Here is a 15,595-nt window from a genome sequence, read left to right on the forward strand (position 1 = left end):
AAAGAGAGGTTTGAATACATGTGCATGCATCCAAGGGTGAAAGAGGGAAAAGACAAATTATTTTCTTCTATTACTGAAAATGGTTCTGGTAATTTCACTAAATACACTTTATCTAAGTATAACCAAATGAGTAAAATGTAAACAAAATTTTCTACACAATCCATCAATCATTCTTATAAAAACTATTTCATGCTTTGCAATTATGCTATGAAAATCTTCACATCTTTAAAATATGTCGCAGCAGAATTTTTTAATGTGGCCATCCTGAGGCTGTGTAAAACGTTCACCCCCAACATAGAATTATTATGTATCTAATGATCAAGTGTTCTTTATACTTCTCTACCTGTACTTTAACCATATTTGATTTTTTACTCTTACTAAATTTTTTACTCATTCTAAATCTTAAGTACTTTTACACACTAAGAAACGAACTGTAGTTATCTCTGTAGCACTGAAATTACTGACTAATTGGAAGGGTAAGGTTTAAGTAACCCCCTTAATTTGACTATCACCCTCTAATAAGTGAAAGGCAGAGGAACTGGTGTCTGTGCTGAGGAAAGTGGCACACAGCTGTAGCCTCAGGTACGTGACAGGCTAAGGCAGGAGGACAGCTTGAGCCCAGAGTCCAAGGCCAGCGTGGGCAACAAAGGGAGACCCCAAGTCTTTAGAAAGAAGGAAACATTTCCAAAACCCAGCAGGAAGTAAATCCCTGCTCTTCTTTCCCCTTCCAAATCAACAAAATGAAATGTGACTAATCCTAAATTTACAGCTCAAACCTGCAGCAAGGTCATTCTACTGCTCCTACCCTCTCCAGCGATAAATCAGATCCTTTGGATATCTACATTATGAATTCCAAATTCAAAAGAGCTAGTTCCCTCACCAACACTTTTAACAAATCAAATAGGCCGGGCGCGGTGGCTCAAGCCTGTAATCCCAGCACTTTGGGAGGCCGAGGCGGGAGGATCACGAGGTCGAAAGATCGAGACCATCCTGGTCAACATGGTGAAACCCCGTCTCTAATAAAAATACAAAAAATCTAGCTGGGAGTGGTGGCGCATGCCTGTAATCCCAGCTACTTAGGAGGCTGAGGCAGGAGAATTGCCTGAGCCCAGGAGGCGGAGGTTGCAGTGAGCCGAGATCGCGCCATTGCACTCCAGCCTGGGTAACAAGAGCGAAACTCCGTCTCAAAAAAAAAAAAAAAAGAAAGAAAACCAAATCAAATAGAATGGAATGAACCACAGTCCTAAAGTTAATTCAGTAATATACACATTTAAAGAAATAATACATCATATCCATCAGGAGAGGGATTAGTCAGACACAACAAGGAATAGAAATCACAATGGCAAATGATGACAAAAACGTATCTAGGCAGTGCCCAAGGGGAAAGGTACCCTGGCCTTGCAACAAGTCTTTTTTTGATGAAGAGTTTAACATAACGGACTACTTCAATACCATTAAACCTCTGAAGAATGTAATTCATTATACACTTATTATGCAGTATACTATGATTTCCAATGTAGCTTTACACAGAGAACATGTATTTGCTAGAGGTGAGAATCCAGTACCCTTGTTAATTACATTTATCACTGAAAATTAATAAATCAGTATTTATTTCAAACGCTACTCTCATAAGCTTAATTAAAATGAATCAATTTCTCATGCTACACTAACGTTACCTAGTTTCTCAGCCTTTCTCTGCGCTACAACAAATTACTAACTTTAAAGCCACCCTATGAGACAACTACTTGAGATTCAGGCACCTGATCAACCATAGGCAAAAATACCTCTGCACTGCTGCTCATCACCAGCAGTTATTTCTCCTTTGGTCTGTCACAAAGAAAAGATGTTGACTGAAATTGTGCAGATATGTAGAACCAGTTACTATGTACTGTGGATTGGTCTTAAATCATCTACAAAAGGGTTCTAACATAAAATGTAAATGTAATACTACCAGCATGACATAACGAAGCATAGTTTTGTAAAATCTACTATACTATAATCTTTTTAACACTGATGTTTAAAGCACTAAAAAAAATTATACAAACTTATTGTATCATTACACAAAATATTAATAATGACTCAGAAAAGTTAGAAATAATACAAAATGTATGTCACAGGCATTCTAAAATTGGTATCAATTTACTGGAGAGTATTAGATCATTTGTATCTACTACATTTAACCTAAAGAAAGTATTTTCCAATATCAAGTCACTTAAATAGTTAACTTTCTGAAGTTTCTTCTTAAAACAGCTTCTTTGAGTGGGGGAAGGGAGGCCTTCATTCAGCTGCCCAGGCTGGAGTCAGCAGCGCAATCACAGCTCCCTGCAGCCATGACCTCCTGGGCCTAATCTGCCTACCTCAGTCTCCTCAGTATCTGGGACTACAGGTGCACACTACCATCCCCAGCTAATTTTTGAATTTTTTGTACAAACAGGATTTTGCCATGTTGCCCAGGCTGGTCTCGAACTTCTGGGCTTGGCTTCCCAAAGTGCTGGGATTACAGGTGTGAGCCACTGCACCCAGCCTGTTAACTTTTGTGGGGAGGGGCGGGGGGAAGAATACATACATACACACACACACACACACACACACACACACACACACGTGTGCGCGCACGCGCGGGGACACACCCATCCCCAAAGTTCTTGATGAATTATAATGTACCTACAAATTTGCTACCAGGGTAATTGGTTATTATTCTGTCACTGTATTTAAAACTCAGTAACTCCTAAAATACTGTGAAATATCTTGTATGGCTTTTTAAGACTCGTAAAATATTATAATCATATCAGTAGCTGAATGAGGAATTTTTTTCTAAAAGCCATCTATAGAACACAGGAAGAATGCAGTAACTTCTGAAAGATCAAAGAGCTGCTTAATTTTACTTCCTAAGTTTGGTATACTGAAATATATTAGGAATTCAATTCCAGGATATTTGTGGCACCACACATATGGCAGAAATGACAAAAAGTCACTGTAGAAAAATGGGAGCATCTAACCAAAAATGCCAAATTTGGGGAGGTAAATGATTATAGGATTGATAATGTCCAGAATTCACTGCAGAGGATAATAAAAGACTGAATCACTTCTAACTGTAATGTGTAAAAATGTTAAATTGGCCAGGGCACAGTGGCTGACACCTGTAATCCTAGCACTTTGGAAGGCCAAGGCAGGCAGATCACTTGAGATCAAGAGTTCGAGACCAGCCCAGCCAACATGGTGAAACCCCATCTTTACTAAAAATACAAAAAATAGCCAGGGCATGGTGACACATGCCTGTAATCTCAGCTACTTGGGAGGCTGAGGCAGGAGAATTGCTTGAACCTGGGAGGCAGAGGCTGTAGTGAGCTTAGATCATGCCACTGCACTCCAGCCTGGGCGACAGAGTGAGACTGAGTCTAAATAAATAAATAAAATTAAATTGACTTATTTCAAAATAAAACTCCAATTTCATCTTTACATACAGTTGCAAAAATCTAACTGTAAAAATAAAAGCTTTTTCAATGACACTATAAAATATGACAAGCACAACAGTTACCTGAGTACTATGGTAAGATTTCTGTCTCTAATTAAAACTAAAGTTTTCATTTCTAAGCATTCCAAGTGAATATGTCTTCAATGGATTCAGTGCAAAGCACCATTCTGAAATTTCAAGTAAGAACTTAGTTTCTAAATAGCAAGATATGTCCAGAACAGAAGCAAGTAAGAGTTTAAAAACAAGCATTTAAAATAAACATGGGAACAGTCACTCACAGAGGAACATGAGATGCAGGAAAGACAAGAAGAACAACACTAAAAGAAACATCCATCAAGAAAAAGACCTGGAAAAGAAACCAAAACCTAGAATTAAAGATCAGATGAGGTTTGGTAGGATGGGGGAAGGGAGAGGGGATGAACTAACTAGACACTCCAGTGAATACTAAAACGATTAATTTTAAAAATTTGAATGCAGGAGTTACATAAAAGACTAAAAAGTCACTCAAGATCTCAATCAATTTACAAAGACCCAGAAATTGATCTAGCAAACTAAAGCTCAGTCAGCCACAGCCAACGGAAAGTTCCCATCAAGGACATACCCAAACACCCAAACAGAACATGTTATTAAATATACTAAGTTTTTTTCATCTGAACCAAGTGATTTAAAACATCTGCCCGGGCCGGGCGCGGTGGCTCAAGCCTGTAATCCCAGCACTTTGGGAGGCCGAGGCGGGTGGATCACGAGGTCAAGAGATCGAGACCATCCTGGTCAACGTGGTGAAACCCCGTCTCTACTAAAAACACAAAAAATTAGCTGGGCATGGTGGCGTGTGCCTGTAATCCCAGCTACTCAGGAGGCTGAGGCAGGAGAATTGCCTGAACCCAGGAGGAGGAGGTTGTGGTGAGCCGAGATCGCGCCATTGCACTCCAGCCTGGGTAACGAGAGCGAAACTCCGTCTCAAAAAAAAAAAAAAAAAAAAAAAAAAAAAAACATCTGTCCTAAAGTTAAAGGAGATATTAAACATTAATCTTTGCTCTTCAAAATAATAAAGAGAAATGTATTAAAGCATTTAGATGTTAAAGAACAGTAGTGACTAATCTAAAATACAAGGAGGAGTCAGAAATTAAGTTATAAAATATGTTTAACACTGACACTGATTTTGCTAAAACTTAATGAATTAAAGTTGCACTGACACAGGTAAACAGAAATTGGAATAAAAAACTCTATTAAGCTGAAAGAAAACTAAAATCTTTGTGCCATTCTGAGAGTCATATATAACTGCATTATATACTGAACTATAATTAAGAGAATACATGTAATCAAAATGAAGTTTCATAGTATAAATTGTTATCTAGCAAAATACATTTCCAAACTGGTTTCTATGTTTCCTATTCTTACAATGATCAATAATACAACATTTTAAGACAAAGTGATGTTAAATTTATTATTAAAAATTATACAATTTCGCCGGGCGCGGTGGCTCAAGCCTGTAATCCCAGCACTTTGGGAGGCTGAGGCGGGTGGATCACGAGGTCAAGAGATCGAGACCATCCCGGTCAACATAGTGAAACCCGGTCTCTACTAAAAATACAAAAAATTAGCTGGGCATGGTGGCACGTGCCTGTAATCCCAGCTACTCGGGAGGCTGAGGCAGCAGAATTGCCTGAACCCAGAAGGCGGAGGTTGCGGTGAGCCGAGATCGCGCCATGGCACTCCAGCCTGGGTAACAAGAGCAAAACTCTGTCTCAAAAAAAAAAAAAAAAAAAAATTATACAATTTCTAGATGACTCTGATACATGTGCCAAAAATAACTTTTCTTTGTTTCTTTCTAAAATAACTCTTGAGTGTTTTGTGATTGTGGCATTAACTCCACAGTCATTGGTAGAATAATTTTATGTTACAGATATTAACTAAAATCTCTAACATGTTTTGGGTAAACCAACAGTCATTCTTTAACAAAATACAAAGCTAAATTGAATTCAATGGTACAGGTTTATAAATACGCAACCAGTGTGCAATGGATTTTCAAAAAATCTGTTAAGATACAGAAACTAAACCACATAATCTTCGCTTTACATGTATTATAATTTCCTGACACATGCTAGTATGTTATGTTGCTGTAACTCATTTTTCTTGAAGTACATTAGCACCAAAATGCTAATTATGCTGACAAAATATTAAGGTTAAATCAGATTGTAATACTCCTTACCACAAGAAAGGCATGAAATGATTTAATATTTACCCATCTAAATAAATGTTTGGTCTAAATATTAGTGAGTTAGAGAATAAGACTATACCTGTATGATTCTGTAGAAAACATTTACAAAATATTATATATTTTAATATAAAAACATTTATTCAGTAACTACAACTAATTCCATACTACATTCAAAAAGCAGTGAAAGGAGGCCAGGCACAGTGGCTCAGCCCTATAATCCAAACACTTTGGGAGGCCAAGGCAGACAGATCACTCGAGGTCAGGAGTTCGAGACCGGCCTGGCCAATACAGTCTCTACTAAAAATACAAAAAAATTAGCAAGGTGTGGTGGTACACGCCTGTAATCCCAGCTACTTGGGAGGCTGAGGCAGAACAATCACTTGAACCTGGGAGGTGGAGGTTGCAATGAGCTGAGATCACACCATTGCACTCCAGTCTGGGTGAGACAGGGAGACTGCGTTTCAAAAAATAAAATAATTTTTTTAAAAAGCAGTGAAAGGGACAATGCTAAACAAGGTATAACTGGACATATTTAAACCTCAAAACAAATCCCTAAGCAAGTTATACCATCTTTCTGATGAGAAAACTGGGGCTTGATTTGCAACAAATCATCATAGAAAATTCTCTCTTGTATCTCCCTTATTTTAAGACTTGGTCCACGGCCGGGCGCGGTGGCTCAAGCCTGTAATCCCAACACTTTGGGAGGCCGAGGCGGGTGGATCACGAGGTCGAGAGATCGAGACCATCCTGGTCAACATGGTGAAACCCCGTCTCTACTAAAAATACAAAAAACTAGCTGGGCGTGGTGGTGCATGCCTGTAATCCCAGCTACTCAGGAGGCTGAGGCAGGAGAATTGCCTGAGCCCAGGAGGCGGAGGTTGCAGTGAGCCGAGATCGCACTATTGCGCTGCGCTCCAGCCTGGGTAACAAGAGCGAAACTCCGTCTCAGGTGAAAAAAAAAAAAAAAAAAAAAAAAAAAGACTTGGTCCAAATCTATAACCAGAACATTGTCTGCCCCGCCCCCCGAAAGTTGGAAAAATCACAAGGGGGAAATTACCATAAAAGGGATTTAAAGGATTTTTTATGAGTACCATTTGTCGAACCTATTTGTGCTAAAGGAGAAAAAAAATTCCCTATTCACTTTAGTGATAGTTTCTTAGAGAAGTCCATGAAAACACATCTAACAAAAAAACTGTACAGAACGAAGTATGAGTTCATATAGCAGGTTAAGTATAAAAAATAAACTTTCGGCCGGGCGCGGTAGCTCAAGCCTGTAATCCCAGCACTTTGGGAGGCCGAGGCGGGTGGATCACGAGGTCGAGAGATCGAGACCAACCTGGTCAACATGGTGAAACCCCGTCTCTACTAAAAATACAAAAAATTAGCTGGGCATGGTGGCGTGTGCCTGTAATCCCAGCTACTCAGGAGGCTGAGGCAGGAGAATTGCCTGAACCCAGGAGGCGGAGGTTGCGGTGAGCCGAGATCGCGCCATTGCACTCCAGCCTGGGCAACGAGAGCGAAACTCCGTCTCAAAAAAAAAAAAAAAAAAAAAACCCAATTACTTGAGAGAAAAAAGATTATCATAATATTTATATAGTCTTCATTAGTTTGAATGAAAATCGTACCACTAACAATATTAAATACATATTACAGTAATAAATACAATTAATTATAAGTAGTAAAGCCACCTACATTTTACATACAAGTCTGAGTTTACACAATCATAAATTAGTAATATAAGTAGCTACCATTTGTTAAGCCTTTGTGCTAAGCATTTTATCACTGTCTCCTTTAATCTTCAACAACACTATTACGTAAGTTCTATTATATTTATTGTAAAACAAAAACAAGATCAGTGAGTGAAGGTTAGATAACCTCCTCCACTTCACCAGCAGAATGAGGGGTAGAACTGAGAATCAGAGCCAGGACTGACTTCAAAGCCTCATTTTGTTGTAATTCCAACTGATTATCTTATCTTTAACAAACTGGCACTGCCTCTAGAGCAGGGAGTGCTCCAACTGGATGGCCAAAACAGTCTAGGAATGTAGCAGAAATAAGTAAAGAAGGCTATATAAAAAGACAACAGAGTGGTGAGGCCTGTGGCAATCTAGTGAACTCTTATCTAAAGGAGGAAGCTCCTGCTCATGTGAATGTGACTGTTGCCATGTGAGACTACAGACCCCATACCAGTCATGCCAGATAGATTTTAAGGAAGCTAGAAATCCAGACTGTTTATGTAATAAGCTCTTATTTTTAAATGGTGATGAATAAGATAAAAATTTAAGTTACAACGGATGCCTACTCAAACATATCTGGGGCCACATTTAGATTGGCACGATGAATGACTCCAGAAGCATGCTACCTTACCATCTTCTTCCTGCCTGTTCATAAATGTTAGTGTAATGTAACGTGCACTAACATTTATGAACAGGCAGGAAGAAGAAAAAGAAACTTTCCTACAAGCAGGCAGGAGAAAGAGAAACTTGCCTACAAGCAGACAGGAGGAAGAGAAAGAAGAAACTTACCTACAAGCAGTTAGGAGGAAGACAAAGAAAGAAGAAACTTCCCTACCAGCATCCTTAAAACCTATACAATAACCAGTCTCCTTTCAAATCTTTCTAGTCCCCATGCTCTCCCCATCACAGTGCTCTGACACCTGCTTTTTGTTCACTGCTCCTACAATGTGTTTTCCTGTCATCACCAAGTTAAATCCTATGTAAAGTTCTGATCTTCTTCAAGCATTACCTCCTCAATGAAGTACTCTGACTCCTGCAATAAATCCCCCAATTTTAGGCTCCTGTTGCACAATGTACCTGGAACACATGGCACATTCACAATTTTATAGTGTGACTAATGTGTCCTCCACAAGCAGATCATAAACTATGTAAGAATATGTCTGGTTTTGTTCATCATTGATGTCCCAGCACCCAGCACAGTGCAGGGCACACAGCGTGCACTCAACGAATATTTGCTAAAGGAAAGAAGAAGAAAAGGAAACAGAGCCCTAAGAAGACAGCCTCGAAAAACTGTCCACTGTCTGCAGGGCTGAGCTCCACACCCAACCCCGGAACATCACTGCTACCATAGCACTCCCATGACACTTCAAGCAGAGATGAGCAACAAACTAATCAACCAAATGAGAATGAAGGAAGGCTTTATAAACAGTGCTGGGATGGGGAGGGTACTAATGTCTGCGTTCCTGCTTTTAGAACATAACCTGGTTTACAGACTGAGATTCTAGATCTCCTGAGACTTGATGGTGATATTATTACACCTCTAACAAATTCTATATAAATCTACCTAAGTTTACTTACTATCAGAAAAATCGTTGCCCAAAGCATACTTATTATAAGAATTAGGATGACTACTGGAATAAATTCAAGTAAAGATCTTAAAGAAAAGCTTTTAATCTCTATAATTGCAGGGTGTGCGATGCTTCTTCAAAAATGAGCACAGTAAGGTAATCAAGAGTCCATGGTATCTACTAAAAACATACAGAGGCTAGAGTTTGTAACCCTTCCAATTAAACATAATAAGCCAGACAGGTTAAAATGAAGTGGTTCTCAATGCAACTACCAAATCCTTATTAACAAGAGTCAACTGTGATCATCATCTTCTAACTCTTTCTCCAGTGGAACCATAAATAGGTTCCTTGCTACAGCTAACAAAGACAGCTCTTCATCATCTTCTCTTATTTACCATACAATAAAAAACTCTGTCAAGTGACATTTTCTTTGTCTAATACCACCCTTTCACAAAACGAACCCATGAAAATATATTGTTATTTCCGCCACTGAATGGTTTCTACGTCCAACATGTAATTCTGAGACAGTTTTCCTTAACCTGATTCTATGCAACGCTAGTTCTTTCCAGGAATCTTCTCTAGGTGTTAGGGTAGGGGTAAACTTGGGAGGTTAAATAAGCTTGGGAAAGAATGCAAATTCTTCAAATTTAGGTAACTCTTACATTAAAAACAATGAGATTCCTGAGCCACAAAATCTGTTTAATCTAGCGTTTTTTTCTGTTTGTTCTGTTTCGTTTTGAGACAGAGTCTTGCTCTGTCACCCAGACTGAAGTGCTCTGGCACAATCTTGACTCACTGCAGCCTCCTCGGTTCACGTGATCCTGCTGCCTCAGCCTCCTGAGTAGCAGGGATTATAGGCATGCACCACCATGCCCTGGCTAATTTTTGTATTTTTAGAAGATGAGGTTTTGCCATGTTGACCAAGCTGGTCTTGAACTTCTGGCCTCAAGTGATCTGTCCGCCTTGGCCTTCGATAGTGCTGGGATTATGGGCCTCAGTCACTGCGCCTGACCTAACCTAGTGGTTCTTAAACATTATAGAACCCAAGTAACAAATTTGGGGGAAAGGTTCCAAACTTGGAAAAGTTCTCTAGCAAATCAACAATTTCATGGCTTGGGCCTCTGGAACCTCTACTATGAAACATATTTCCTGATCTAAGTCAAAAGTTAACCAGAAACCCAACTATACAAACTTGTAACTTTAAAGATACATAGGTTTCTGTTGCTATTATTTTGAATAATTCTTATTTTCATAAAATATTAGGAAAGCACTCTCCCTGGGCTTTTACTTCTATAAAAATTTTCACTAACTCATGATTCTTATGAAACATGATTAACAAAAGGTATATCCTTCTCTACAATATATAAAGGAAATAATCTATTGGTATAAAAGTATTCTCGCCATCTGCATAATTTAGTCTTTCATATAACATAAATCTGATGTTTAACTTAAAAGATACATGGATTGATCCTAATTTTATTAACAATGTCTATCAACCAGGCATATCAAAGCCTTGAACAATGACAGCAAAAATGAACTATACATAAATTACAAAGGAAGTTGCATGTGGGCAGCAGAGCCTTCTAACATATATTTAACATCTTTGTATGTCTGGATGAATATGATAAAGGAGAAACTTTCCTGAGTGGAGAATAAGGTAGAAAGTTGGTGCAACTCACAAGCTCACAAACAGGTAATAAGTACAATGCAGAAAAGAGGAGAAAAGAATATTAAATTGGAAATGTAAGTCTGAGACACAACTAAAAAATAATTATCTGAGAACTTCAAAGCTTTCAAGTCCAAACTTCTCTATGTATTCATTCTAACAACTGCATAAATCAGATCACAAGCAACACAGATTCAAACTTCGTATTAATATAATAAAACTATCAGCAATTTAAGCATTTTTAGTCTTTCTGTTGCATTCCTACACAATGCTTTCTTCATGATTATTCTTTAAAATCACACAGCATAAATGTGCTTAAATTCACCTCTCTTTTAAGTATATTTAGGAACAGTCTCTGATGATGCAGAATCACATCATTCTCATACTAATCAATTAAGAAGCTATCCTTGGCTGGGCGCGGTGGCTCAAGCCTGTAATCCCAGCACTTTGGGAGGTCGAGGCGGGTGGATCACGAGGTCAAGAGATCGAGACCATCCTGGTCAACATAGTGAAACCCCGTCTCTACTAAAAACAAAAAATTAGCTGGGCATGGTGGCGCGTGCCTGTAATCCCAGCTACTCAGGAGGCTGAGGCAGGAGAATTGCCTGAGCCCAGGAGGCGGAGGTTGCGGTGAGCCGAGATCGTGCCATTGCACTCCAGCCTGGGTAACGAGCGAAACTCCATCTCAAAAAAAAAAAAAAAAAAGAAGCTATCCTTAAATTTTAGAAAAACTGCTCTGTACCAAGACCACTGTGAAAACCATCACAGATTTTATTATTTGCAAAGAAGCTCAGATAATAAAACCATTTCATGGCATTTCAGAGCTATACGGATGGATGACAAAAGTAAAAAAACAACAATAACAATAACAAAAAACTTACTTTGATGACTCCCCAAGGATAACGATTTCATTCCATAACTAATTCACTTAGGGAATGATCAGCAGGCAAGTTCTGTCGTACTTAGGGCATTCCCTAAGTAGGCAAGTTCTGTTCCCAAGATGTCAATAACCAAATCACATAAGAATTTAAACTAAATCTTCAGCCATGAATCATACATTGAAGTCAGGAAGAACCAGGCAGATCTGGGTGTATCTAATCCTGCATGACTTTTCCCCTAATTCTCTAAACTCCAGCAACACTGGCCTCCTTGATGTTGCCCTATGGACCTCAGTCTTTATTCCGCTCTGATGGAGAAGAATGCTATTCCAAGTCTCTGCTCCTCAGAGAAGTTGCCTCCTCAGAGAAGTATCTCTGACTTCTCTCTCTAAAGAGGCCTCATCTGTATTATTTACAGCTGTATGACCAGCAACAACAGGATCTGACTCAAATGCTCAATAAATACTTGCTGAATGAATTCATTAGTCTACATGTAATTTAATAATACAAAATCAAATCTAATGACAATTTAAAAACAAGTATATTAACAAAATATCTAATATCCAATCCCAATTTGAAGTCCAGAAAAAAACAAACTTAAAATCAGATCTCTGTACTTATTTGCTTTTGGAAATGAGTAAAACTTGAAAAATTCCACGTAGGTATAAAGATGTATGTTAGTTCTGAGAAATCACAGCGAATATATAATGATTCCATGTCATATAGAGTCCATAAAGATTGGATGATTCACAAGCAAAGACAGAAGTTTGGTATTAGTGTCTTAAGTATATACTCTATCTAATACACATGCATAGTACTTTAAAAGTATAATGATCTAGAATATAAATACAAGTATAAAAGGTATAATGATCTAGAATATAAATATGAAAAATGAAGTTGCCGGGCGCGGTGGCTCACGCCTGTAATCCCAGCACTTTGGGTGGCCAAGGTGGGTGGATCACGAGGTCAAGAGATCGAGACCATTCTGGTCAACATGGTGAAACCCCGTCTCTACTAAAAATACAAAAATTAGGTGGGCATGGTGGTGCACGCCTTCAGTCCCAGCTACTCAGGAGGCTGAGGCAGGAGAATTGCCTGAACCCAGGAGGCGGAGGTTGCGGTGAGCCGAGATCGCGCCATTGCACTCCAGCCTGGGTAACAAGAGCAAAACTCCGTCTCAAAAAAAAAGAAAAATGAAGTTAAGAGAATTCCTACATTACTAAGTCCAATCACTGACTAAATATAAATTTAAAGTGTTAAATATGGCTTAGTCAGAATATACAGAAATAACGATTTTTTGGAGGTTAAAAAATAAAGTTTGCTAAACATGAACCAAAGGCTTATATTCAGACACCTAAGTGTTAAGATCTACCAGTTACCTACCTTGTAAGCATTATAATCACTATAATCCATCTCTTTAAAGAGCATAAGATATTACACTTGTAAAAACAAATGATATTATGGTAAAAAGCTCTCCCAAACTGACCTCACAACTCAATAGTTTTAAATACTGACCAGGTGCATTGCTCTACTTGCACGTTAATCAAATCAGCTTTTATTTACACATATTCAACTTAGTGTAAAGGAAAAGAAAAATGAAACAGGACACCTATGAATCAAATAATACACCAGACAGATCAATCAGCACAAGTGATCAATAAAGAAAAATGTTTGAAATAAAAAATATGAGAGAATAAAGATTTTCATCAACATGTGCTACTCACAAAAAATCCCTGGGAAAAAAGGGTATCTACAGCCAAATTAACTTACCGTTACAGATTTCAGTGTCATACCATGGTAGGTTCCCATAGTGTCAATTTTGAAGCCTTCCGTTTCTATGAAAAAAAAAAAAAAAAAAAAAAAAAAAGAAGAGGTTTGCTGTTAAGATTTTATAGATCATGTATCTTATGATCTATAACAAATCTAAAGTAATAATCTACACTGTATCTGATGGTTCAATAGTGTAACAAAGCCTTCAATCTACCATGTAAAATTAAATTACATACTTATAAAGACAAAAACTTTAAAAAGGATGCTAGGCTCAAAAATACTAATATATTAAATAGAGACCACAAGCCTATCGTGTAGAAGCTGATTAAGACTATCTCTGCAATTACGTTCAAAATTTAGATTGAATACTTTATAACCCCAAATTACTAATACTCAACTATAGTACCACTAAAAGCACCTAATATCATGAGAAGACCCAGTTATAAAAAGCAGTGTTCCAAAGTTTCAATCATAAGGCATATACTTATTTTTTACACACACACACACACACACACACACACATTTTTTTTCTTTTGAGACAGTGTCTCACTCTGTCACCTAGGCTGGAGTACAGTGGCACAATCTCAGCTCATTGCAACCTGTACTCCCAACCCCCTCCCCAGGCTCACACAATCCTCCCACCTCAGCCTCCCCAGCAGCTAGGACCTCTGGCATGCACCACCACACCCGGCTATTTTTTTGTACTTTTAGTAGAGATGGGATCTTGCCTTGTTGCTCAGGCTGGTCACAAAGTACTGAGCTCAAGCAATCATCCTGCCTCCACCTCCCAAAGTGCTGGAATTACAGGCGTGAGCCACAGCAACCAATCAAATTACATATTCTATTGAAAGCTCTGTTGTAAATAATGATTGGAGTGACAGGACAGAATCCCAATACGCCTTTCTGTAAAGGGTCACATAGTAAATAGTTCATATACAGCAGGCCTTAAAATCTGTCACAACTACTCAATTCTGTAGTTGCAAGTGCAAAAGCAGAATAAACAATACATGTGATCAACGGGGGGCAGCCCAATTTGCCCCATGGAGGTTTGTATTTAGTTTCAGGGCTGTAATTTACCAACCTTTGCTTTATATAATTCATTCCCCACGAAAAACATTGAAGTGTAAAGGAAAGAATGGACTATTGTCTTTTTATGACACATATCCGGTGCATGCCTTTATCAACTAAATGAAGTCAGCACACAAAATTCATTGCATCAAGGCAACATACGCTTTAAAAAAAATTTAAAGGAAGACTTCAGATTATGCTTTAAAATACCATTAACTTCCAGTTGCTTCTAAACCTCTTATTTTCATGTATCAAGTCACAATGAATGAAGATCCCAAGAGGAAGTTACCCTGACATTAGTTTCACCGCACAACTGCATTAGCCAGAATACCACGTACGCTATCACAAAATAAGTCTTCCCATCATTGCTCAAAATCTGTTTCCAAGTTCTCAGTGTACACATTTATAACGTCAGAAACATGACTTAACGTACAGAATCTCCATTTAGAAACAAAAGCAGCCGGGTGCGGTGGCTCAAGCCTGTAATCCCAGCACTTTGGGAGGCTGAGGCGGGTGGATCACGAGGTCGAGAGATCGAGAACAACCTGGTCAACATGGTGAAACCCCGTCTCTACTAAAAATACAAAAAATTTGCTGGGCATGGTGGTGCGTGCCTGTAATCCCAGCTACTCAGGAGGCTGAGGCAGGAGAATTGCCTGAACCCAGGAGGCGGAGGTTGCGGTGAGCCGAGATCGCGCCATTGCACTCCAGCCTGGGTAACAAGAGCGAAACTCCGTCTCAAAAAAAAAAAAAAAACAAAAAAACAAAAAACAAAAAACAAAAGCAGTCTGAATAACAGCAAATATTTATAGATAATTTACTTACACATAAGATACTATTCTGGGAACTTAGTATTAACCAGTCCAATACTCACAACCAGAAGAAACAGATACTATAATAGTATTTTAATCATACACAGGAGAAAACTAAGACAGAATGCAATTAAAGTAACATTAAAATTCACACAAAAAGTTACTGAAACATAAGCTGTCTGGATTCAGAATCCATGCTATTAATCAGGGACTGGCCAACTTTTTTCTGTAAAGGACCAGATAATATTTTTAGGCTTTGTAGGCCAAAAATTCAATACTGAAGTCACAAAGCCAAAGAAGCCATATATAAAATGAATAAATGAACAGGTGTGGCTGTGTCCCAACAAACTGTTATTTACAAAAAATTGTAGTGGGTAAGATCTGGCCTGCATACATGACGG

General features: G+C 38.5%; 1 protein-coding gene across 1 annotated transcript in view; it reads right to left on the bottom strand.

Annotated features, from left to right (window-relative positions):
* CDC73 (cell division cycle 73) overlaps positions 1–15,595 on the bottom strand; it is a 118,939-nt gene that overhangs the window by 76,981 nt on the left and 26,363 nt on the right. The window contains exon 10 of the mRNA XM_039459975.2: positions 13,315–13,379. Within this exon, the coding sequence (XP_039315909.1) occupies positions 13,315–13,379 (65 nt within the window). The remainder of the gene's footprint in view (positions 1–13,314; positions 13,380–15,595) is intronic.

The sequence above is a fragment of the Saimiri boliviensis genome, chromosome 19, assembly GCF_048565385.1.
Source record: "Saimiri boliviensis isolate mSaiBol1 chromosome 19, mSaiBol1.pri, whole genome shotgun sequence".
Lineage (NCBI taxonomy): Eukaryota > Metazoa > Chordata > Mammalia > Primates > Cebidae > Saimiri > Saimiri boliviensis.